This window comes from Pholis gunnellus, assembly GCF_910591455.1.
Source record: "Pholis gunnellus genome assembly, chromosome: 8".
NCBI classification, from domain to species: Eukaryota; Metazoa; Chordata; class Actinopteri; order Perciformes; family Pholidae; genus Pholis; species Pholis gunnellus.
The window spans coordinates 9,652,440-9,675,631 of record NC_136534.1 but is presented as its reverse complement, the minus strand read 5'-3'; the positions used below and the strand labels follow the sequence as shown (position 1 = coordinate 9,675,631).

The window sequence follows — 23,192 nt, the reverse complement described above, 5'->3', positions numbered from 1 at the left end:
GTGAGAGTCTAATAGGTTTGCTGAGCTGGAAATCAACAAATACTGTTAAGATTTCTATCCTTAAAGGTGGAGCTTCCGGTTTGTACTGTTGTACAAAACAACAATATGCAATTGCTCCACTAGTTGCTTGTCTTGCATAGTAAGTCAGTAAGTGAATTAGTAAAACCACCTGATAGCTGTTCGACTATTGCATTTTGGCTCTCTTATTCTTTATCTTTTGTTTGATAACCTCATTATAAAACCCAAAGAGGGTTCACACTTACACTGAATAAGCATCTGGTGTTTCTGTATATTTATACTGTGGCCAAACAAGAATATAAGGAAGGAGAAAAGAGTGTTTTCTTTGAGTAACGGGTGAGCATTATAGCATTTCAGTAGGCAGGCAACACTGTCAGAGAAAATCAGAAGGATTCAGTTAGACTGCATGCTACGATATTGTGTTCCCAATACAGAAAACCTGCAATGATTCAGTTATTTTCTCTTATGAAGGATATGAATGGTTTGAACTTGGTTAAACGCACACTCTGCATGAAAAGTGATGAATCAGAACCCTTTTGCTAATTGCTTGGTTTTCTCATGCTACTTGGTCCAAATTTCTGCTTTTATAATTATGATTGTTTTGCATTACAATTTGCATTTATGATGAATTGGTGAAAAATACTTAACATTTCTCATCATCAAAGAATCTGATTTTCTTCGTAAACCAAAAAAGGAGATGATGTGCTATTTTTCCATTGTAACATATTTCCTCCTCATCATTTGACATTAATGTTATGGCTTCTGCTTTAAATTTGTTAATATACTAATTTGATCAACAAAATATTACTTATGTATATATATATGGATATACATAGTTACCATACACTGTGTCTGAGAGATTTGACGATATTGTGGATAGAGCAAATTTTGTCTTCAGCTGAGTGGATTATTTTTTTGGAAGGTACATATTAATTGCAGGATGAAACATAAAATAATGCTCATGTTCTGTCAAGTATTCAAGAGATAAAATATAGCTTTTTTTGTCATATTCGGTTCAGTGTGTGCAATCATTCACATGTGCTGCATTTGGCCTTGTTGTGACAACTTGGCTAGTGCTACACTTTGGAAAGATCTGCTGATATTAAAATCTGCAGATGCCCACCTGGTGTCAGGAGGGATGGAAACAGAAGAGTGTGCAGTCTGGGAGGTGTTTGGTAGGGCTTGGAGATGTTTGCGTCCATCTGCTGTAACTGTCTAGGGTAGAAAGAAAAAAAACATTTTAAAAAGCATGCAATTCATACAGGTGATGGCTTGTGATCTCTGTTTGTTAACGGGGGTCTCTTTTTTGCTTGTAGAAATCATTGTTTTTTTTCTTTCTTTCTTTCTGGCTTTTGCTTTGTAGATGAAAAGAATGTGCTCCTCCACAGAGGTAAAGTGTCAGCTTTAGCATTGTAAGGTCAGAGAGCCGTTAGAACTTCAAGTCGACAGGCAAGTGGGTGAGTGGGTGAGTGTAAGTGGTGAAGGCGCACTGGGTGTATATGTGGTTTGGATGTGGAGGTGGGTAGTTTACGCTTATTTCTTAGTGTAGTCAAACGTGTGAATCTTGTCTTTTGCTTCAAGGTGTGTGTGAATGTCTGTGAGTGTGTACCTGTCGCTTTGACTGAACAGGTGGGGCCTCCTTGCATGGGATCTAGACAGTCAGTCCCCCCCACAACTGACTGTGGTCAGGCTTACTGCTCAACATGCAGTCTGTGATGCAGGCTCAGAAACATTGTGGTTGGACGATACTTTCAGCGGAGTACTCGTTTACCAATCTTATGGCTTCATTCCCCTCAAGCCAGTAAATTCAAATACCAGATATTTTTTGATTATGTATTCTTTTCCATGTGAAAGAACAAAGAAAGAAGAATTATTCATTATTGCATTCAGTCATTAAATACTGCAAAACCAAAGCTATAATAATTCAGTCATAATTTGAAATAGTTTAATTTGTCAGTGCTAATACATATCATAACTGACAGTCTACTTCTGCCGTAAAAGTAAATGTGACTTTGGCAAAGGGATTTGTACAATTATTCCATTTTAATGAATTAAAATCTAAGTAAAAGTCATGTAATAATGGTTATGGGAGGACGCACGTGGTCTTCACTAAATTCACATTGGCTCTGACAACATTGCACCGTTACACTATTTTACATTATTAAAAAAAAAAAAAGACCTTAATACTTATGATGCTTAGCAACAACATCTCTCACAAAATAAAACAGCTAATGGGATGGCATTTCTACAATTATGTCTCCCCTCTGTACTGTAAATGTGTCCAACCAGGAGGGAATAACAGTATAGGTTATGTCTTTCTGGAGCACATTATTTGGATTGGGATTAACTGACATATTTTTAGACATAGGCTACATGGTTGGTCACCCCTCATTTTTTGGGCAATTACAATGAAAACATTATTATTATTATTATTATTATTATTATTATTATATGCTTAACCACATAGTGCGTGTAACGTGTTTCTAATATTATGGGTCTCTTGTTAATGTAAATGGAAAGGGCAAAAGCATCAGAAACTCCTTTCCATAAAAATGACTCCGTGAGTAACACTGGGATTTGTAGTTTCCTGCGCCGCCTAACTACGTCAGCGGAAGTATTTTGAGCGGACGCGAGGTCACATTGGTCCAGTTTTGTAATGTTTTGAGAAACACAATGGAGGCAGCTAACACAGGTATTACACATTTCTGCTCTATTAAGTGCATGACGGGGTTTTTTTTATGACATAACGTTAGCTAGCGTTAAGTATCCAAGTCACGTAACTCTTTATTCAGCTTTAACGTTATTCAACGTTATGTGGACTCGTGTTTAGCTAACGTAAGCTAGCATAAATACACTGAAGTCGCTATCTCTACGTAATGGGAAATGATTGTTCGTGTTTCCATTAGCTTATCGTTTTATGTTCACAGCCTTCCTTAATGGTAGCCCCAGATTGTGTCTCTCGTGTGTGAGTACGTTACGGAGGCAAACGTCACCCCGAACGAACGTATAAGAGGCAGGGACGAGCACTAATGCTGGTGCTAACCATGGTCCTGATCGTTTACCTGTGTATCTGTCTTCATGTGTGCCCTGCTTTTTCAGACGAGATCCAACTGAGGCACGTGGAGAAAGATGTCCTTATCCCCAAAATGATGAGGGAGAAAGCCAAGGAGCTCTGTGTTGAGAAAGTTGAAGGTGTGTGTGTCTATGTGCGACAGATAGAGCACTTCTCTTCCTTCCCAACTTCATAGTCACATAAAAACAATGAGTTTAGGTAAGCAGGACCACAGCCATACTTGTTTTGTCAATAAGGATGAGGTTTTATGCAGAAAGAGGCGACTGCGTTTAATTTAGGTGATGCAGTTTGTGGTTCTTGGTGTAGCGTTGCTGCTGGTAGCAGATTTAATAAATAATAATGAATTTATATCAAGATATGTAATTATTATTTATAATTTAAGTGTGAATTATAAACTCATGAATTAGTATGAAAGAATGATGGTACTCATAAGCCACCATTAGTTCAACTAATATAAGATTCCATTTTTGATGCAATCCAATTTTGGCAAAATAGGGAAAACTTAAATTTTGTATATGAATCAACTAAACCCTAATCTCAGGGTTGCTACGGAGTTCTTCTCGAGGTGTACAGGGACCGATTATTTCATATACACACAAATCAAATGATCAAGTTCTTTATAAATGGAATATTTATTAGACGAACCACATAACTAAACTACTAAACATGAAGTGAATGAATAAACAAAACGAATAGAATGAATGAAGAATATGATGAAGAGCACAATCAATACAGATGAACCTCAACAAAATGAAAAGGATTGCACGTGACCAGGTAGAATCAGTGACTCGTATCATTGAGTGATTAATAAAATCCGTCTTTTGGCCAGAGAACATCAAACTCGTTTACATTTGGAAATGGTATTGTTTCACCTGACGGCTCTGATGGGCTGATGGGAGGTAAAGCTGCATGCTGTTCCTCTGACGGCCTCCGCATCATGTTGGATGATCGTAGTCGATTAAATCGCATCGTTCCGTCTCTCGCTCGGTGGCAGTTGGTTCGGCTTCCTCTGAGACCGTCGGAATGTGGTCGTCTTCTTCGTTGAGGTTGGGCTTGAACTGTTCTTCCTCATCTCCATCTCTCTCAGCAAGATGCTGAGTCATCTTATCACCTTTTGTAGCTGCGGGGGGTCATTGCGGCATCTTTGCCAGTTTCAAATTGTCTTTCATTTTCAAGTCTTATTTTTGAGTGTCTTGCTCTCAATAGTTGCTGGAGTAAATGGTGCATCGCAGGTCGGAGCTGCAGGGCACATTAGACGGCACCGGTGGAACCGTAAGGGAGCGATCTGGTGTGCAGGATTAAAAGTTCTCAATCATATTTGTAGTATTTTAGAAACGGGGGAAGGAGACCACCCGTCGAAGTGCATCTTGCTTTATCTTCTTGAGAAGGAGGGGGGAGGGGGGGGCAATTTTATGGCGTGAAATGTAAACCACTCCCACCCTATCAACTGTCTTGATTATTTAATTTAACCTTATTTTACCAAATGAATACTAGTTACTTACAGTCTATTTAATTCTTCCGTATTTGAAATGTGAGCTATCTCCGCTGTGGAACAGTATCAAACAGTTGATATAAATCACAACATAGATAGACATTGTTATTGTGATACAGACAGACCTCTGTACCTAATATGCATAATAAATGAATGGCGAGGATTAAACTCAACATTTCCGCCATGTAAAACCATGTAGTGTCACTCTTAACTAAGGTCTTCTAGTTCATAAATTGGTTCGAGTGTCAAGATTGCGTTTGTCCAGGCACACGGTGAGTTGAGAGTCCTTTGGGTCGTCAGAGCAGTTTCTGATGGAACTTTATTAGTTGAGATTTTGTCATTGTTTCGTTGTCTTTCCATTGGATGTCCGCTCCATTGGTGTTCTGCAGACTGGCTCACTGGAGCACTGTATGGACCCGAGGCCATTGAAGTGAGCCATCGTTATCAAAATCCATCAATCTGTACCGAACAATGATGGTCTCGGTCACACCAGTGACATCACAGTTGTGTTCACAAATATATTTGATTTTCAATAAGGACCTGCGATTCTTTTGTCATGTCTGCGTTCATTTGTGGATCTGTAATGAAAATAGAGAAAACTAAATGTTCTTTCAACTCCATCGTCAGCAAAACCCTCCAACTAAGAATTGTATTATGTGGTCATAATGAAGTTGTATTGAGTAATGTCTTCATAAAATCTCACCACTATAAGCTTCCTGAAGGTAGGATGTATAGTCGGGCTGTTGTATTACACGGCAGGAGGTGTTTAATAGACCGTCAGCTGAGTGTATCTGTTATTACCAATGCAAACTGAGAGTCCTGATGCTAATCTAGACTACAAAAGTTTAAGAGAAGGTCAAAAATACACTTACATTGTTACTTGTTAATGTAAGGTTATGAATTTCTACGGCTTTAGTATGCTCGGTATGAGAGTGCAGTGGGTTTAGTATGCAGTCACTGAAGTATGAAAAGATAACTAATTTAGTCCCCCATTGTGATCATTTTAGGTTATTGTTTGAACTAATAATATTCAGCTCTCATTACACTTAAGCGTCACAATAGGATACTGCCACCCTCCACTTTTTGGTTTGTATCAAAGTCTGCATTTTACCTCCAGAGGAATGAATAGCTTTTGGAAAGCTGTAAAACAAAGAAACGCCTCGAAATCCAAACAGTGTGTTTAGAAAACCCCAAAGTATTAGATAATGTGAACAAACGCTTCATTAATGCTTCGTTATATTTATGGTTTAACTTCTCCCTGAGGCCGGAATCCACAATATTTGTTCACCACACGTATAATCCGTGTATGCGTGACTCCACAACCATATTTAATACATAGGAAATGTATTATAGAAAATGTGACTCCAGGCCAGGATGTATGTAGCGTTATTTTCAATGGCAACCATAAAAAACCCCACTCTCACAATGTGCTCCTTTATAAAATGTCTCTGAATTGATAAACAGGCCGATTAACCTGCAGCTTTGCTCACGCCTGCTGCAGCAGCAACGCATCAAGCCAGAAGATGACTCGGTTATGTGGTTTTGTAATATCTTGACGGGCTTGCATGAGCCAGTGTTTACTGCTCACGCGGGCTCAGACGGTGCACATGCAGCCCAAGGTGACGAGACGAACAGTGGCCGCGTGGGTAGTGGAAACCCCCACCCCCCCCATCACATTTCTAGCTTCTCATCCCACTCATTTTCACACCTCCGTGTCCGCCCTCTACCATTTCATTCGGTATGTTTGTGTCTGCACTGGGCTCCCACATGTGTTGCTGATTGAGGTTTTTACAAAGAAACAAACATTACTGAATCCAGTAGTATGTTTTCCTGTGTGATCTGTCTCAGCACACGGGCCTCTAAACGTCCCACGGTTGTGTCGTTGGCTTTGATGTTGAACACGACGAGTACTACTGACCGTTTTTTGTAGTTTTAAGTTAGCTGGCGTCTTTTGCTTTGCTTTTTCGTTTCAATGCTCTCACTTGTCTTTCAGAATGAACCATTTAAAGTAAACGACCCAAATATTTAATGAGCAACCTCCTGCCTACTGGTTTGCTTCCATTTGCAGAAAGCTACTTGGTTGTAAATTTCATCCAAAGTTCAGAAGAAGAAAAAAAGTTTCAGTTGAAATAGTCATTTTCCCAATTACATACTTAATGTGTCGATCTGACTTTTTCAGTTCTGCTACTGATATCCAATACCAGTGTTTAATCAACACGCTGTGTGCCTCACTGAGTGGAAGTGACTGGGTTCATTCTTTAACGTGTAAGGCAACATCAGCCTTGACTTAAATGTTGCGTTGCTAACTTTGCACAACTAAATGTAACAAATGAATACATTATTATCAAAGTAATAAATTGGGCACCGACAGCAACTTTGGCGTGATGCTTCTGGAGGTGCTTCATTTAGTTGTTATATACTTCCGCGCTAACATTGGCTTTGTAGATATGTGACGCATTATATAGTTCAGACATGTGTAATCAAAGTAAACATGAGGTCAGATATCCCTTATTAGGGATGCACAATTTAATATAAATTTATATATTTTTTTAGCCAATATGTAACTCACTAAATACCTGCCTCATAGCCAATACTAATTATTTCACAATTTGTAATAAAAAAAAAAAGTTCATATCTGTTTATTATGCACACCTGAGGTGGATGATTTAATATTCCATAGCTCTGAAAACATTTACGGCTGCTTAGTCTGCAGATAAAATACAATGACAAGGCATATTATCACTGTTGATACTGTTGGCAGACAGCTATGCAACTTTAATGCATGAGTGTAAGGTAACCCTCATCAAAATAAGTGAAATGACCTTAATCGACAGACATAATAGGAACAGCGCCACTCTGCTGAATTGTGAGCCTGGCAAAGTTTTTGCCTACTTGCATATTTAAAACGTTACAGATCGCAAAATACCTCCACGTATTAGATGCTCTACGTTCTAACCGCTGTGGTCCTGTCAGAGGTAGCGACTAATGTGCCTGTTTGGAGATTGATGCATCCTTTGAGTGGCTGAACTGCGTGTTTTCCCCCATGAATCGGAGTGTATTTCACCGTTTCTGACCGCGAGCCCGCAATCAATTTGGCTTTGATTTATCATCTATAATTTCATTATCAGAGTAATAAATAATGATATAAATTTCTCTTTATCGGACGATATTTTATCAGGTTGGTATTTATCGCGCATCGCGCATCACTATCTGATATCTGTATCAAATTGGTGCATCCCTCAGTTTCAGTTACGACATTATAATAATAATAATAATAATAATAAAAATCTTCCTCTCCTTATTTCTGTCCTGTTTTTCACTGTTTACTTGGTGTTGATTTTTAATCCATATATCTTGTAAATCAATACAAATTTCATCACAAAAATCCATTTTAACTAATTTACGTGTTTGAGGTTCACACCTTTTTCTCTTCCTCTGAAGGTCCAAGTCTCCCTAAACGCTCCAGCCCCGAGCTTCTGCTTTCTACTAACTGCCAAACTACACTTCTGTATCTTTAAAAATGGCAAACAAAACCGCCCAAAGTGAAGGTGCCATCACACCTTCCTTTAGAAGGGCCTTTTCTGACTCGTCTCATAGATTCTCCTTTGGTGTAGCTGCGATCCGAAAGGCAACCCTCCGCAGCATCTATTAGTGCCATGGGACAGGGACGAGGCGTCTGCTGATTAGATTAGTCGCACTGTTCTGCTTCTCTAAATTGGTTTTGCTGTTGCCTTTTTTTTATTTATTTTTTTTTCACATCTGCATCCTGATGAAAGTGACTGTGTGATAACCATACTGATGCCGCTGATAAAGGTATTTATGATGTCAGATGTTTGAAAAGGGGGACATTACAGGCCAGTGTTTTTAATTAAATCCCTGACAAATAGCTCGTTAACAAGGTGAAGAGTCTTCAACGCCACCAGCCGGGGCACAGTGTCACTGATGCTGCCTCGTGGAAGGGCTTTTTCATTTATTATGTTCCAGATGTATAGCGTTTTTGCATTATATTGCGGTCTGTACAGTGACACCCCCCTCATTGCAGACCAGGATGTGGCCACTCCTCTAGCAGAATGACAGATGGAGGGGGCATGAACATGTTTTGGAAGTGTCGCAACAGTGGGAGAGCTGTGGTTTAGACCGTGCTCGTCCCTTTTTCTTTCCATTGTTGGCCTTTGTCCTTATCTGGTGAGATAATCAGTGAGGCCACAGGAGGCCTGTGTTCCCCTGCGTTGCATATGGAGGCCAGAGTCCTAGAACAACTGCCACAGGTGAGTTTATTGCCTGTGGATCTGTCCAGAACAGCCCATATGCTGAGCAGAGGGCTTAGAGGGCAGCAAATTACACTCTGACCATAAAGTCACAGGCAGGATGGCCAACACCAACAACACAGAATGTGCTTACCTTCCTTGGACCTGCATGCAAAATACAGAACTGAAAGTCCAAGAAGCTGAATGTAGGCTACCGCATGGTATTTATAGCCGGGATGCCGATGTAGCCGACAAGTTACGGGACATGGGTTTCAGTTTGATAAGAGGGTTTGCAACATGGCCTCAGACCAGGTTTCTCCTTGTGCTGGAGTGCTAAGATGAGGCCCATCTTTGTTTTTTTTCTGTTCTGCGCTTGCACTCGAGGATGTAAGAGTGTAAGGTGAAAGGTATGATATCAACATAGTAATACATTTATGTTTGAGGCTGTTGTACTCGCTGAACCTGTTCCTCTTTTTCTGCTAATTTCGCCCTTCTCCAACACCTTCGTTCTCCACCTCCCTCCAGCCTTCAACCACTGCTGTAAGGACAATGGTTTCCTCATGGTGTTCAAGTGCCGAGAGCAGAATGCAGCGCTGAAGGAATGCCTGACGATACAGTGAGTATTTTTGCAATTTTCTCTGCAACACGCAGCGCTCGCACAGCGAGGTGTGTTATTGCACCACGTGTTATCCAACCAACATCTTTTACACGGGCTTACCCACCGTCGCCGACTGTCTCAAACCATATTATCGCCATCAAAGTGAGTGACATAAGGCTACATTTATTTCTGTACAATAAACGCTGTACTCTCTGTTTGCCACCAGCTACAGGGACCCTGTGTTCTTCGAGCAGTGTAAGCAGGAGTACATCCAAGAGAAATTGGAGTTTTTGAGGACGGGGGTCGCACCAAAGAACAGGAAACAAAAACTACCAACCAGCATGTAATGTAACAACATGTAACACATTCCCTCCTTTTGAAGATGCGGAGTGTGACGCTCTGGTCGGAACCAGCACCAAGTCCTGCACACCCAGGATACACGGTCCTCTGGCAGGGTTCGTTACTCTTAAAGGCACACGCCTGTGCATTTTATTTACATCTCTGGAGTGAAACTAGTTTGCTGTGCAAGAGTGGTATATAATCAAAATAAGCAGTTTTTTTTTTTTGGTTCTGTATATTTATTGTTCTCCATCACATTACCAGAATAATCTTTATTGAATCAGCAGCATTTCTTTCACATTTGCCGCTGTGCTTATAGATTGATAGACTATACAGAACGATCTGATCATACAGTCACTTGCTGTACCTAAACCTGGTAGATTTCATTAGAGTGCACAGCTTTCCCTTTAGAGGTGTACAGTCATAAATGAAGGGATGCTTAATATCTGCTGTGTTTATAGCGTACGTTCAATGCCGGCACACGTTGTAATGAAGAGTCTGGGCTGTTGCCTTTGCTTGGCCCTACAGTTTGGTAAATCATCTGCAGGAAAAAGTGCAAGGACTAATTTCAAAAGGACGCTTGTACGGTGTATGTAAGAGACCTCTGACATCTCAGTGACCCGTGTGTGCTCATGTGACATTGTTAATAAAAATATTCATTGGCAGTAAAGTGTATGTCAGTGTGGTAATTCAGACAAAACATGAAATGTTCATGAAGGAATCCTTGTCGTACATAATATAAAGTGTAGTTGTCTCCTTGTTCGTGACAGCTGAAGAGACTCCACAACTGTTGATTGGCCGTACATTTTTAGATTATTAAAAACATATCGCTGTGCAGCACTTAGTCTTAAGTCGTAAACAAGGCATTGAGGCAGTAGGCATTGTGAATCCAACCATTAGTTGATCAAATCTGAAAATCAGCTAGTTGATAAAGTGATTTTCAGCAGTAGGATGGATGCCTTGTGATGGACAGTAGGAATTGTAGTTTTATTAAAATGAACAGACAAAGCAAACTCACACCGTCATTTCCTTTCCTTTGTTTAATTGATCATATTTACAAACAGTCTGAAGTGCAGTAAATCTAAAATATAATCCATATCTACTGTACATTGCATTTTGGTTTGCAAATCGTTTACAGAAGTATGAAACTACTGCTGTAAAATAACATTTCTTAAAAAGGAACAAAAAGACCACAGTTATGAAACATACTGAAGAAAATGGAAAGAAACAACAACCATGGGCCTTTGTGCTTTGTGCACGTTGCGGTATTTGATCAAGTCACAGCTCACAATTCTTCTTCACATTTTTAGACATCTTGTCCAGCCACCATCCAGGTCTTAAACATATCAGAAGCCTGGGGACAGGGGGGGGACAGGGGGGGTCGGGTAGAAAACAACTAAACCTATGCTTTGGAGTGCAAAACCGCGTTTGGCGGAGTACTGAAGCCCACCATATACATTTATACAGATATGCACATTCCTCCCTCGGTGTATCTTTGTGTTTTCTTTTGTACATCCTTCAGTTGTTTCTACTCTGACTTAAAAAGAGAAATCAAAGAGCAACTCCTCTCCTCACAACAACTCTGCACATACTGAAAAACAAATGTATCGTAGATTAACATCAGCACAGTACAGAGTTTAGATACATTTCCTATAATTCAAAATCTCCACAAACCTAATTGGGGTTTCCAACTTACTCAGGGTTTCAAATACAGGGGAGTGTGTGTGACGCCTTTTCCACGAGTCCTCCCAATGTAAAAGCACAGCCTTACACCCGACATGTCCCTTTACAAGGAGGCTTGCTCGCTGGGAATCGTAAACAGTTAAATCTTTTCTGGTGCCAGTGAGAGGGCAGTGTTTTATTTCAGTGATCGACACATTTTTAAATGAAAATTATTGTTTCCGACTCAAAACTGTCAGTGCATTCTCAAAAATGATTTGGCAAGCGTATGTAGATCGACAGCCAACTTTGATTATTGATCCCCAAGGACTTTCATGAAAACGATTGAGGGAGAAAAAAAAAAGATGTAATTTGGTAGCTGTCAAAACGTTAAACAAAACTTTGATTATCCCACAGTTACTGCATGTCTGTCGCCACCACAGTACAAAAACAATCCCATCGAGTCCTCGCACCGACAAATCTCCTTCACACGATCACGAGACGCACGCGGGACTCCGTATCTTCTATACTTTATAGCGATTAAATGTAAAAAGACTTGCATTGGAGGGAGGAGTTTTACAAATTCGAGTACAATGCTGTGGCCCCAGTGAATGGAGAAAGAGGCCCTTTGAGCCCTATCAGGTTTATTATGACGATATACAGACACAGGCGGGCGAAAGATGCCCACACACTGATCTGCACGCACAGGCACACTCTGCTTGATGTGTGTATATGCACACATGGAAAGAAAACTGCATGTATGCATGTTTGTACTCACTAAGCGTGTGCATACAAGGACACACACACACACACACACACACACACGCGCGCCGACAAACTATTCTGGTGAGGGTCTCTCATCGTACGTTCCTCTGCAAAGTCCGATATGTTCTCCGAATGCGATGTGCGGAGGTGACAGAGTAATGGGTTTACAGAGTCTTTACCTCAAAAAAAGGCCTCCTCTGGCCTCAATTAGTTCCCACAACCAGCAGGTCCAGTGCAGTCCAGCCAAGAGGAGTGGTCTTATCAACTTAAGGCAGGTTAGGTGGTAGCTATGTGGCAGGGTTGGAGAGTTCCGTTCATTCATTCGTTTATTTTTCCATCCAATTACGCACTCTTACTTAATCATCGTCCCTCTCAATAGGGCTTGGCCCACTCGGCGTTGGGAGGGCTCCTGGGACTGCGGTTTCCAATTGAGGACGAGGAGTTGGACGCAGCGGTGTGTCCCTCCCAGAACATGGCGTCGCTGGGTTTGGGGGGGCTGGGGAAGGACCGCGAGCTGTCATCCAGGGAAGCTTGGTTCAGGGGAGGCGGGGGCAGGACGACGGAGCAGGCGTCGCCGCCGACCAGGGCCTCCCCTGAACAGCTCTGGGAGGGCCAGGGCCCATTGTACCAGCAGTCCTCCCTCAGACTGTCCGGCAGCAGGGGGCCCGACGGCCCGCCGGCGGGGGGGCAAGGGCGGCCGGAGCACGAGGGGAGTGGGGGGGCGCTAGGGGGGCGAGGCGCTGACGCCTGGGGAAGTGCGGGGTTGTTGTTCTTTTCCACGTCGTCGAGACACTGGACTGGGACTGTCGAGGCAGCTGGGGACGGAGAGAGAGAGGGGGGGAGGGGGGGGGGGTAGAAGGGGGGAGGCAAAGTGAAGGATAGAGGGAGGATGAGAGCAAAAGACAAAAAGAGTTGAAGTCGTATCAATTGTTGCGAAAATGATATGTGAGAGCCTGCCAATTTTTGCATTGTATTTCCAACAAATATATATATTTTCCAAAAAATATTTTGACAATTGGTGATGATAATATCATTAATAGTTATTTCAGTGTCCTCATAAGGGGACATGGGGACACTACTTGACATAGTTCCTAACAGAGGGATCAGGTTGAGTATTTAAAACCTGTACATTGCCAAAAGTTGACACTGGGTGCTCAATCAGATGCTTGGTGTTTCTTTAACTTATATTTGAATCAGTCAATGTGGGATCAAAGAATATATTTGTGTTCAGTTTTATACAATATTTGATTTAGACAAAGTTATTGTATGGCTGAGAGGATAGCATGAAAATGAAAAAAAAGCTTGTCACTACCTTAATATTTGGAATACAGTTCAATTTGAGTGCACTTCAACTGCAACTGTAGACACATTAATAGAGCACAAAAGATTATGGGCGTGATATACTGAAGGGAAAAATCAAAGCATTGTATTCTTTATGTCAAAAGAGTTGGCAATTGGCATTAAGTGCTTAATTCAGTAGACATATCAGCATTATTAAAAGCTATCTGTCAGAAATGATTAGCATTTACGTCTCAGCTTTCGGTTCATTTCTACTATTCAGTATAAGTAGACAGGAAAAAAAATCAAAACATATTCATAAGACTTCAGATGAGATTCATTTTACTCCATTTGTCTATGTAGAAGGGGATGAGAAGTGTGTGAAAACAGGGTTTTTTTTTCTTCTTCTTTTAACTACATCATTTCTGTAAAATGCAGCTGGCAGCATAAATGACACCGTCTTGTCTTTCCTCCAATAGCTGGAACGTCTCCTTTTGTATTTGGCACCGTGATCGCACCTCCGTACTCATGCCTTTACTTATTTACATGTGGATTAAACAGAGGCTTCTTAAGCAAGCCTTTTGATCCCTCACTAGATAATAGGCCTCAGCGTGTAAAGAGAAGAGAAGTGAGGTCAAATCAGGCCACGTATTGTACAATGAAACCTCTGCACCATGTCAATATCCACAATAATAATGAATAGCTTTTGTTCACCAGAACTAATCAAACAAACAAACCTCTATGCATAAACTAAGCCACACTTTTAATTCCGTACAAAGCATATCGATGCACAAATCAGATGTCTTAATATCACACGCATCGTTGCATTGCTATCAAATCATCATTTTGAGCGAATAATAAACTTAAAATAAGAGTATCTCCCCCCCCCCCCCCCCCCCCCCCGCCTCTCTTCCTTCACACATCCTCTATCCATCCATCCCTCCCCGCTACTCCTCCATGAGAGTCTCCTGAGTCTAGGATTTGAATATAAGTGATTCCAAAGGAGTAACATTAGAAGAATACAGATGCACAATATGACTGAACAAATACCACCCCCCCCCCCCCCCCCCCCCCCCCCGCCCCTTCATATCTCCCTTTATTTGCCACTCCTGCTTTCCTTATTTCTCCATCTGTCTCATCTAAGTTACAGGATTACCCTGTTATTCACTGGAATAAATAGGCCAAGATTTATTTTCTGGCTGTATTTCGTTCTAATTTTCACCTCCTAGTCTCCTCTTCTGACACTCCGAGGGAATCGACAACAGAGGTAATCTCTCCTGGAGTAGAATACATCATCGCAGAGGGAGGGGAGAGGCGGAACAGACTATTTCACGATGTCCTTGATCAAAGTGTTTGGAGTACTTTGATAATATCCACAGTCTTATCACACTCTTATACAAATGGTGACAAGGAGCAGCAGGAGAAATCTTCTCGGTGAGTAGTGCGTCTCCTCAGAAAAGCCTTCCCTGAACAGAAGAGAGGCAGCCGCAAACCCCCTTTCTTTCCTTTCACGTGAGCCACATTGGTTCTTGTGCGGAGAAGCAAGGTTTGAATTCCAGCCACTATACTTGAAGTGAACTATATCGGACAATCGGGTTAAAAGACACATTTGCACAAATGTCACACTTGTCAGTGTCCTGATTTCGCTCCTTCAGGTTGGCTATGAAAAACTCAGTGCGGTTATACAGTCTCTAAGTATACTTATTAACTTCATATTTGCATCTGTTCACTCTCATCTGCTCATCATTCAGTTTCCAGTCTCGTCCAGTACAACCTTTATGTCCCTTTCAAACGGAAAGCTTCTTCAAAATGTATTCCCGACTATGCGATGCTTATTTTCCATTTGTATGAGGGACGGGAGCTCCTCAATGTGTCCAACACAATCAGGTTGGAATCGGACGTACAGGCCAAATGCAGGCATGGAAAAAAAAAGGTACATGTGCAATCATGAATACGACACTTGTATGTGCAAGACTTTTTGTTCAGAATGTTATACTAGAACTGAGAAATTGCTATGAGGGTGTGTAGGGGGCTACAGGATGCTCCCTATGCTGTACATACTGGAGCTGTGACAAAACAGAAGGGGAGCACAGATAACGAGGTCATCACATATACTGACACAAGCACAGAAATTAAGATTGAAATCAATTCCATTCAAATGAAACAGCAACAAATGGCACAACCCTGAGTGTGCCCACATGCTTGTGTGTGTGTGTGTGTGTGTGTGTGCCTCACCTTGTCGTGTCTCACTGATGAGTGGCTTGAGTTTTCTAATCAGGCCCGTTTGGTGCTTCAGCTCTGTGTGGAGACGAGTGACCTCACAACACAAGGCCTCGTACGTCTGCTGCATGCTCCTCTCCCTGCAGGAGGACAGAATATGCATCTTGTTTTAAGGATTTCTGCTTCTTCTAGAGAGCCGGTGTGGTTAGAACTCTCCTGTGGTGAAGATTATAAGCAGTGTGGCATACTGTATCTCATGGTTTCACTGGAGAACCATTCAAATATCCATGATGTTATTGTACTTACTCAAATAGGGAGACCTTTTGTGTGATTATCCTTTTTCTTAAACTTAAGGAATGATTCATTTTGCATGTTTGTTGACATTCCAAGATGTAAAACTGGCCCGTAACTTTAATTTGGTCACGGGTGTCTAATCATAGAAGACTAATCTATTTAGTAAATTCCTCACGAGGCTTGTTTCTTTGTGATAACTGTAATTCTGCTTTATACTGCGGTTCTCTGCCGACACATTTAACCGACTACCCTGATTTAAAAGGCACAGATGCGTTTCACAGGTGTTGAGCATCGTCATTTACCATCGTAAAGGCACAATTAGGCGATATGTCATTGACTTGCAAAGGAAAAGCTGTTCTTGACACTTAAAGGATGATTGAGTTCAACGCTAAACCGCCCAGTAGCATCGGCTGCAATGCAAACCAAAACAAGTGGAGGTATTTGCGGCAACACCTACAAACTGTCTAATCCACACCTTATGTAAAGTTGCAAAATCTAATCAACACTTGGCGTTAACTTCACACACCTGCCTGGAACAGCAACACCCCCCCCCCCCCCCCCCCCCCAAAAAAAAAACATACTGTGAGAAAAACTAAATGTTTTTGTGCTACATGAAAACTGCTGACACGTGAAACAATTACGATGCACCACCAATAGAATGTTCTTCATAAAATGCGAGGAGATGCCAATTTACTGGAGATTAACTTCGCTGCAAAAGTAGGAGAACGATAATTCCATATGTTACAGACCTCGTTTACGTCAAAGCGCTGGAGGGCACATTTGAAGTATTTGTCATGGACACAAGTGTGAGGGGTTTAGCTGGCGGGATCATAACGTTCAGGTACTTCTGCGGTTTCTCTGCACAACATAGGCTGTTCTGCTGAGTTAAAATGTATAAAGCTGCACCCTCCTCTAGTGGCCAAAGGGGGACATTACAACACCAGCCGATACCATGACATCACATCACATCCCATGTATCACAACACACACATATCTTACCAGTGTTGACTATCACGGCATTCGTCCCAAACTTGCTTCTTGTGTAACTTTTTTTTTTTTTACAAATGTTTACAGACTCATTGTGGTGTTTGAGCCAGAACACATGGCTAAATGATGCAACTGAATTCATTTAACGTTAGGTGTGACGTAAAACCCATCATCTCAAGTCATGTTTGTTGCATTTACAGTTAAAAACATAGATGGTAAATGCCATCCATGTGTTCCACATGAAAACGCATTGCAGCAAGCGGTCAGAAAACAAACAACTCATCAAACCACAACATTTTGAGAAGGATAATGTGTATTCTGGAGCTCCCAGCACTAAAAAAAGCTTGATTGTTGACTTTGAGGTCTTTAAACAGGTATGCTGCCTGAGAAGCAAATGTATTTAAAGTAAGAAAAACAATAATATACAACTTATTCTACTGATTGTTGCCTATGATGACTACAACCAACTTAAAGGATGATCATTTTATTCAGCACTGACGCCGTGCTTACTCCCTTCGTCGTTTTCGTCACTGAAATGAGAGCCGGCCACATGAATTAGAAGCCACTCTTAAATGATGATCATAAAACACGTTACCTTGCATTATGCTTTGAGTCACCGGTCTGGTCCAAGTCTGGTCCGTTAAGGCCATGGGGTTCCTCCTAAATCAGAGTAAAGTTATGCAAAATAGAGAGTGGAGGTGGTGTCTGAAGCTGTACTTAGTATTTTTGTGGTGTTTATTGGACCATTCATTACACAGCACTCTTCCGCTCCTATTCAACCCATACTCCCCCTTTCTGTTCTCTCCTTTGTCCTTCAGCCATTATTACATAACTATATCTCCCAGTGTCACCCTGTCTCGCTCTGCCCTAACACCTCTCCTCCCGCGCTTTTCCTCTGTTCTAGTTACGCCACATCTCTCCCAAGAGCAGCGCTGCTCTCTCCCGCACCTCTTATCCCCCCCCCCCCCCCCCCATCTTTTTTACTATCCTCTCCTTTCTGCTCTGTCTTCCCACCTTCACTTACCCCACTTCTCTCCAGCAGTCTGCTGTTTTCCAGTGTCACCCTCTCCAGCTCCTCCTGCAGTTTGTGGATTTTTAGGTCAGTGCTGATACTGTCCACTTGCCAGTAGTCCTGAGAGCTGTTCAGGCTCTTCATCACTGGACACACACGATGAAAAAAATAAAAAGGACTGTTGAACTTGGAAATGTTAAGTGTTGATGTTGTTCATCGTTGATGAGTACTTTTGACACATCATTATGATTAAGATAGTGACTTTTTGCTGTATATTTATTACAATGAATCAGACACTCGGTGTGATAAGGTAATGCAGTTAAATACGGAGCAACACATTTTAGTATCTAACGCTAAAGAAGGTTTTTACGCAGTGGTGGAAGAAGTGTGTACTTACATTCACTCAAGTGCAGTACTTGAGTAAATGTAATTCATTACCTTTCACCCCTGGGTCTACGTGTCGTACTTCAGATTCTACACAGTAGCGTAGTATCGGCTTTGCCTCACAGACCAACAAATGAATGTATAATATCCTCTCGCTTGAGTAAATAGACACTACGAGGAAGCAGCATGAGTCGCTGCTCGGCCGCTATACAGAGAAGAAGGCAACCCTGTGTGCTCTACCTGTACCTTGGCTGGTCTCCATCTCCGTCCTCAGCTGAAGCAGCTCCAACTCTTTGGCCTGGAGCTGCTCCGTCAGCAACCTCTCACTCTCGCTCTTCTCCTTTTTCTGACAGGGAAAGAGAGGAGACAGTGAGGAAGAGGGGAGGGGGGGGGGAGAAGAAGGGGGAGTCAGCATTCATATCAATGAACCAAACTCTCTCTCTCTCTCTCTCTCTCTCTCTCTCTCTCTCTGCGCACATCTGTCTTCTCCTTAACAAAATACTACTTGATCTTTGTGTCAGGCTCTAGTCAGTTTGAGGAAAATACAAATCCATCAGTGAACACACCAGTTTGTTAAGCTCCAGCTGCAGGTCCTCCTTCTCTATATAGATACCCCGGTAAGCGCTGAAGGCCTTGTTCACGTACTGAGGACCCTCTGATGGAGGAGCCTCTGGCCTGAAGAGCTACAGTGGAGAGAGATGAGATATAAAGAGACGAGAGATCGATTTCATTCAATTCACACATCTGTGGTAGGAGGTTACTTTCCTAACACCACATCCTATCTTGATGGGCCAAATGCTGCACCAGATAAGACTGATGAGAATAAATTAGACACTTTTAGAGAGGCAACTCTGCCCACATGTTGTGCAGCATTTTCACTTCAGCCTACCATCTGTATTAGGACCCTTCCTGTTTAAATAGCTCTCTCTGTATTGTACTCAATCCTTTTTCGTTTTTTTTAAAATCCAATTTCAGGAGCCATGTGTAGAGCTCCAACACATTGTGTGGCAATACCATACTTTCCCAGACCCCCTCTCTGTTTTCAGACAGAGCAGATGTATTTCTCATTGTTTTACAGCTTTGACTATAGGCCAACAATATTAATGATGCTGGCGTGCACACTCTCCCAGAGGCAAATATTTTGCGGTTGAATCTGCTGACTTCTTCTAAACTTTCTCTGAGCATTTTGTGTTTGTCCATAAATCCAATGTCCTGGAAAATGAAAAACCTTGCTCTCTGGCTTTTAAGCCACCTGGATGAGCAGTATACGCCTTTTACTTCATTCTCCTCACGCTATTATCTACTTGCCTCTCTCCCACCATCACCCCTCCATTTACATCTGTACCTTATCCTCCAGCTGCTTAACCCTCTTCCTCAGCAGTGTATTCTCTCGCTCGGTGTCTCTCAGCCTCTTCTTGATGTCCTCATAGGCCGTGACCAGGGCGAAGTGGGACGCGACGGATTCATCGCCAGCACACACCGACACAGGACTCTCGCCAGCAGCGGTGTAGGCCGTCTCATGTTTAAGGATGCAAATGTCATCATCCACTGCCAGGGGCTCCATGCCTGCACAGGCCTACTCTGTAGCAGATAGAAGACCTGCGGATGACATGAAGGCAGTGTCATTTTCACAGTGATGATGAATCGGTTTGTTTTTTGTAAAAGAGACCACAACATGAATAAATTAAAAGAAGTACCATTTGGTTTGACAACTTATCATAAAACATTTGTATTGCCGTGTGATTACAATACATTTGTTAAGTAGTTCTGTTACTAGTTTCTGCACATTATGAGTATTAGCTGGTCATTGCTGCGTTTTATACTACATATCCCACGGACCATCCTGCAATAAAACAGTGTCCCGTTGCTGTAACTTTGTTCAGTTGATGACATTTGCTGCAGGAAATGTACAATGCGTCACTTCCTGTGTGCAAGAGACATTTGAAGTATTTAGAACAACAAATACAAAGAGAAATCAGATCAGATTGAACATGATTCGTCAGAAGAAACTGGTTTGTTGTCACAGTATATTGAAAACCAAAGCTGTGTGTCTGTGACACTCAAATTAAATGAAGTTTAAAAGGGATGTAAACAAGAAGTCAAGCTCATGCTTCAAGCTTAAGAAACATATATACGTTGTTTAGTCAGGATTCAAAAGGAAACTGTGACTAATAGGCAGAGTTCAACTTAAAATGTATAGGGTTTACAAATTGTTTTTTAAAGTTGTCATCATCTTAAAAGGACCTAGTTAATGTAGTTGTATTACTGGTTCATCAAATGTTTGTTGACATGTGTGTTGTATTTTCATCATTACTTCCTCCTCACTACACTGATTCAGACAGGCCTCAACCGGCTTCAGGCCACATATGGATGAAGTCAGTCATCAGGTCATCATCACATCATCAGGTCCATCTTACAATAACGTATCTTTCTTGTGCAGTCCATACAGCTGTTGGTATAGCAAAATTGGCAGCTTTGCAATTTTTGATGTCTGGGATATTTGTGTGCATACAAAAACGATTTTCTAAAGTTTGAAATACAAATGGTAAACTTTGATTGGACACAGTTACAGAGGAGAACAGAGAGACTCACAGTGACCTGTTGTTACAAACCACTGACACAGATCAATTGACTCTCAGCTAGAATGAAAGAAGTCCAGCCAAGCTACCTGAAACATACTAGACATACCGGTATCCTAAAACCATCGAGGAGCCCACACCCTCCTTGATCCTTTGTGTTTGGAGTAAGTTAGCTCGGCGGGGGAGACAGTGCAGCTAACGCTGGTCGATGATGTCAGCATGCAATGATGCAGCAAACACTGGGGAGCCAAGTTTTTAACAGTGAAGGCCGAGTGTTTTCCAAAAGTAAGTTTCAGTAGGATGACCGGACATGCTCCAAGATCCATGCCACGGCTGCAAACCAAGACAAACACAAATGCAGAACCACTGACTGTAAAAAAAGGACTTCAGGCAATGGTATGAAATCGAAAGTGGCCCCAGCAAGTTAAAACGAAAGTCAACGTGTAACCAAAACACGAACAGGAACGTCATTGCGATAGCCTTCCCTCGATAAAACATAAGAGCTAACGGCTAACAGGGAGATGGCAGCAGCGAAGATACCGTATTTTGTTCAAGGAGACATTGAAAAGCAGCCGTAATTAGGATGTAAACAATCAATGACTCTCGTTTGTATACGATGCTAGCGTTGTCGTGTTAGCTTCCGTTAGCTCTGTTGACAACCGACAAAACACATCGACAGCCAGTTCTGAAATATGTTTCAGTGTGAATAACACAACACAGACGATCACGTGGAGATGAATACAATAAGTATCAATGGATTCCGCGATTACAAGGATCGATCTGTTGATGATAACAGTTAGCTAACGTTAGCTCTTGGCTAACGTCTTCTGGCGAGGTGAAGCAAAAGCAGTCGATTATTTTTCCCTCTCGACTCCCACTAACCGTATTAGATGCTCTCCTCAATTACGTGACGGCTGACCACACGGGATGATCATTTATTCTTGGAAAAAGAAGACCTGTTTCTCGGAGGAAAACAAAGAGACGAAGCTGGACTCTCGCACCGTGTCAGAACTGACAGGTGAGGAAACAAAAACTTCCGGGAGTCACTTGACTGCTAAAGTCCTTTCAAAATAAACGCTCGATGTAAATAGCAGTGAGTAATAATGCCACTCGTGGCGCACTGGTTTGAGCACGGCGAGGAGGAAAATGTATTAACGCAGTTTGGTTGAACAACATGTGAAAGAGGAGGAAGTTCAGCTGGATTAAAAAGCAGTTCAGAAAGATACACGGGTTTGACTGAAAGAAACAGTTCAGAGAGAAGCTCGTCTTAGATGCGTTAAAGCACCGTTAAAATAAAATAAAAAAATAAAAGAGATGTAAAGTACTGTCTTGAACAAGTTCTGTACAGTTGATTAACAGCAAAAGCTGCCCCTTAACGTGCTAGCTGAAGTTAATTGTGAAGTTGACCGTTACAACGTTAGCTAGCTTAACACACTTTGTCAGTATTTGCTCACTTGCTAAGCTAAGCTAAGGTAAGGTCACTTCAGCTGACACTGCTCAAATATAACTGTTGTTTATTTCTCATTGACAGATAAATTAAAGAAAGTAATTGTATTTTTATTGAGCTGGTTAGTTAGGTATAGCAATGTAACGATAACTAGCTAGCTAACGTTACCTGTTCATCGCCAAAGCATTGTGAATTGTTAGTCACTTTTTATTTGTAATGTAATACAATATATAACCAGCCCTTCACTAGATGACTGTTGGTCAATGATAAAGGCCGAGTCATGAAAGCCAAGCAGTCCATCTTGACTGCTAACATTAGCATGTCTGATTACTGAGAAATAAGAGATGATGAAATAGTTTGGGAATTGTAAACCTGTGCAACCCTTTGTTTTTTTTTTATGTCACAGGAAATTCCAACAGGAAGAATGCCATATAGATATCAAATGACCAAACATAGTCCAAACATAGCTATACTAGTTGATCAACCTGTAATATAAACTGTGTTAACATTGATATTCATGTGAATCTTTGGGAATCTGTGTTGAGGAAGTGAGAAAGAAACATGAGTGTGGCATTTACCAGCAGACAGTGATTGTGTTGTAAAGTGTACAGTATATGTGTTTGTAAAAAAAAATCTCACTCTTAGCCAACATGTCTAATTAATTTAAGGGTTTTAATGGTGTCATTCAAACAATCATAAGCAAGCAACAAACAATACTAAAGTGCACATGCTCTCATAAAGTACAACTTGTTTTCATATCTAATGTTGGTCTTACTCTACTGTGTTTTTTGGGAGTGTGT

At 41.5% G+C, this 23,192-nt stretch overlaps 2 protein-coding genes across 4 annotated transcripts; one reads left to right on the top strand and one right to left on the bottom strand.

Annotated features, from left to right (window-relative positions):
• Positions 1-2,636: 2,636 nt before the first annotated feature.
• cmc1 (C-x(9)-C motif containing 1) lies at positions 2,637-10,429 on the top strand. 2 transcript variants are annotated; one of them, XM_079164751.1, is made up of 5 exons: positions 2,637-2,710; positions 3,118-3,210; positions 9,356-9,446; positions 9,655-9,683; positions 9,811-10,429. In XM_079164751.1, the coding sequence occupies exons 1-5, from the start codon at positions 2,692-2,694 to the stop codon at positions 9,936-9,938; spliced, it is 360 nt and encodes a 119-aa protein (XP_079020877.1). In that variant the 5' UTR covers positions 2,637-2,691; the 3' UTR covers positions 9,939-10,429. The 2 variants fall into 2 exon arrangements, with proteins under 2 accessions (XP_079020877.1, XP_079020878.1); XM_079164752.1 differs by having other exon boundaries at positions 9,655-10,429.
• A 359-nt stretch (positions 10,430-10,788) lies between these two features.
• On the bottom strand, positions 10,789-21,965 carry azi2 (5-azacytidine induced 2). 2 transcript variants are annotated; one of them, XM_079164684.1, is made up of 8 exons: positions 21,828-21,965; positions 19,712-19,965; positions 18,933-19,049; positions 18,607-18,712; positions 17,995-18,128; positions 17,566-17,630; positions 15,705-15,829; positions 10,789-13,006 (listed from the first exon to the last, which is right to left on the bottom strand). In XM_079164684.1, exons 2-8 carry the CDS (start codon positions 19,928-19,930, stop codon positions 12,564-12,566), a joined length of 1,209 nt encoding a protein of 402 aa, XP_079020810.1. In that variant the 5' UTR covers positions 19,931-19,965; positions 21,828-21,965; the 3' UTR covers positions 10,789-12,563. The 2 variants fall into 2 exon arrangements, with proteins under 2 accessions (XP_079020810.1, XP_079020811.1); XM_079164685.1 differs by having other exon boundaries at positions 18,613-18,712.
• Between the last annotated feature and the right edge of the window lie 1,227 nt (positions 21,966-23,192).

Bases quoted from the DNA above. Each gene is read 5' to 3' on its own strand.
- azi2 (XM_079164684.1), bottom strand. From the start codon at position 19,930: ATGGAGCCCCTGGCAGTGGATGATGACATTTGCATCCTTAAACATGAG. The intron at 17,631-17,994 runs GTAAGTGAAGGT...ACTCTGATTTAG, and splicing joins GACTGCTGGAGAGAAGTGGG to GAGGAACCCCATGGCCTTAA. The intron at 13,007-15,704 runs GTGAGGCACACA...CTCCGTCCCCAG, and splicing joins CATCAGTGAGACACGACAAG to CTGCCTCGACAGTCCCAGTC.
- cmc1 (XM_079164751.1), top strand. The intron at 3,211-9,355 runs GTGTGTGTGTCT...ACCTCCCTCCAG, and splicing joins CTGTGTTGAGAAAGTTGAAG to CCTTCAACCACTGCTGTAAG. The intron at 9,684-9,810 runs GTAAGCAGGAGT...CTCCTTTTGAAG, and splicing joins CCCTGTGTTCTTCGAGCAGT to ATGCGGAGTGTGACGCTCTG.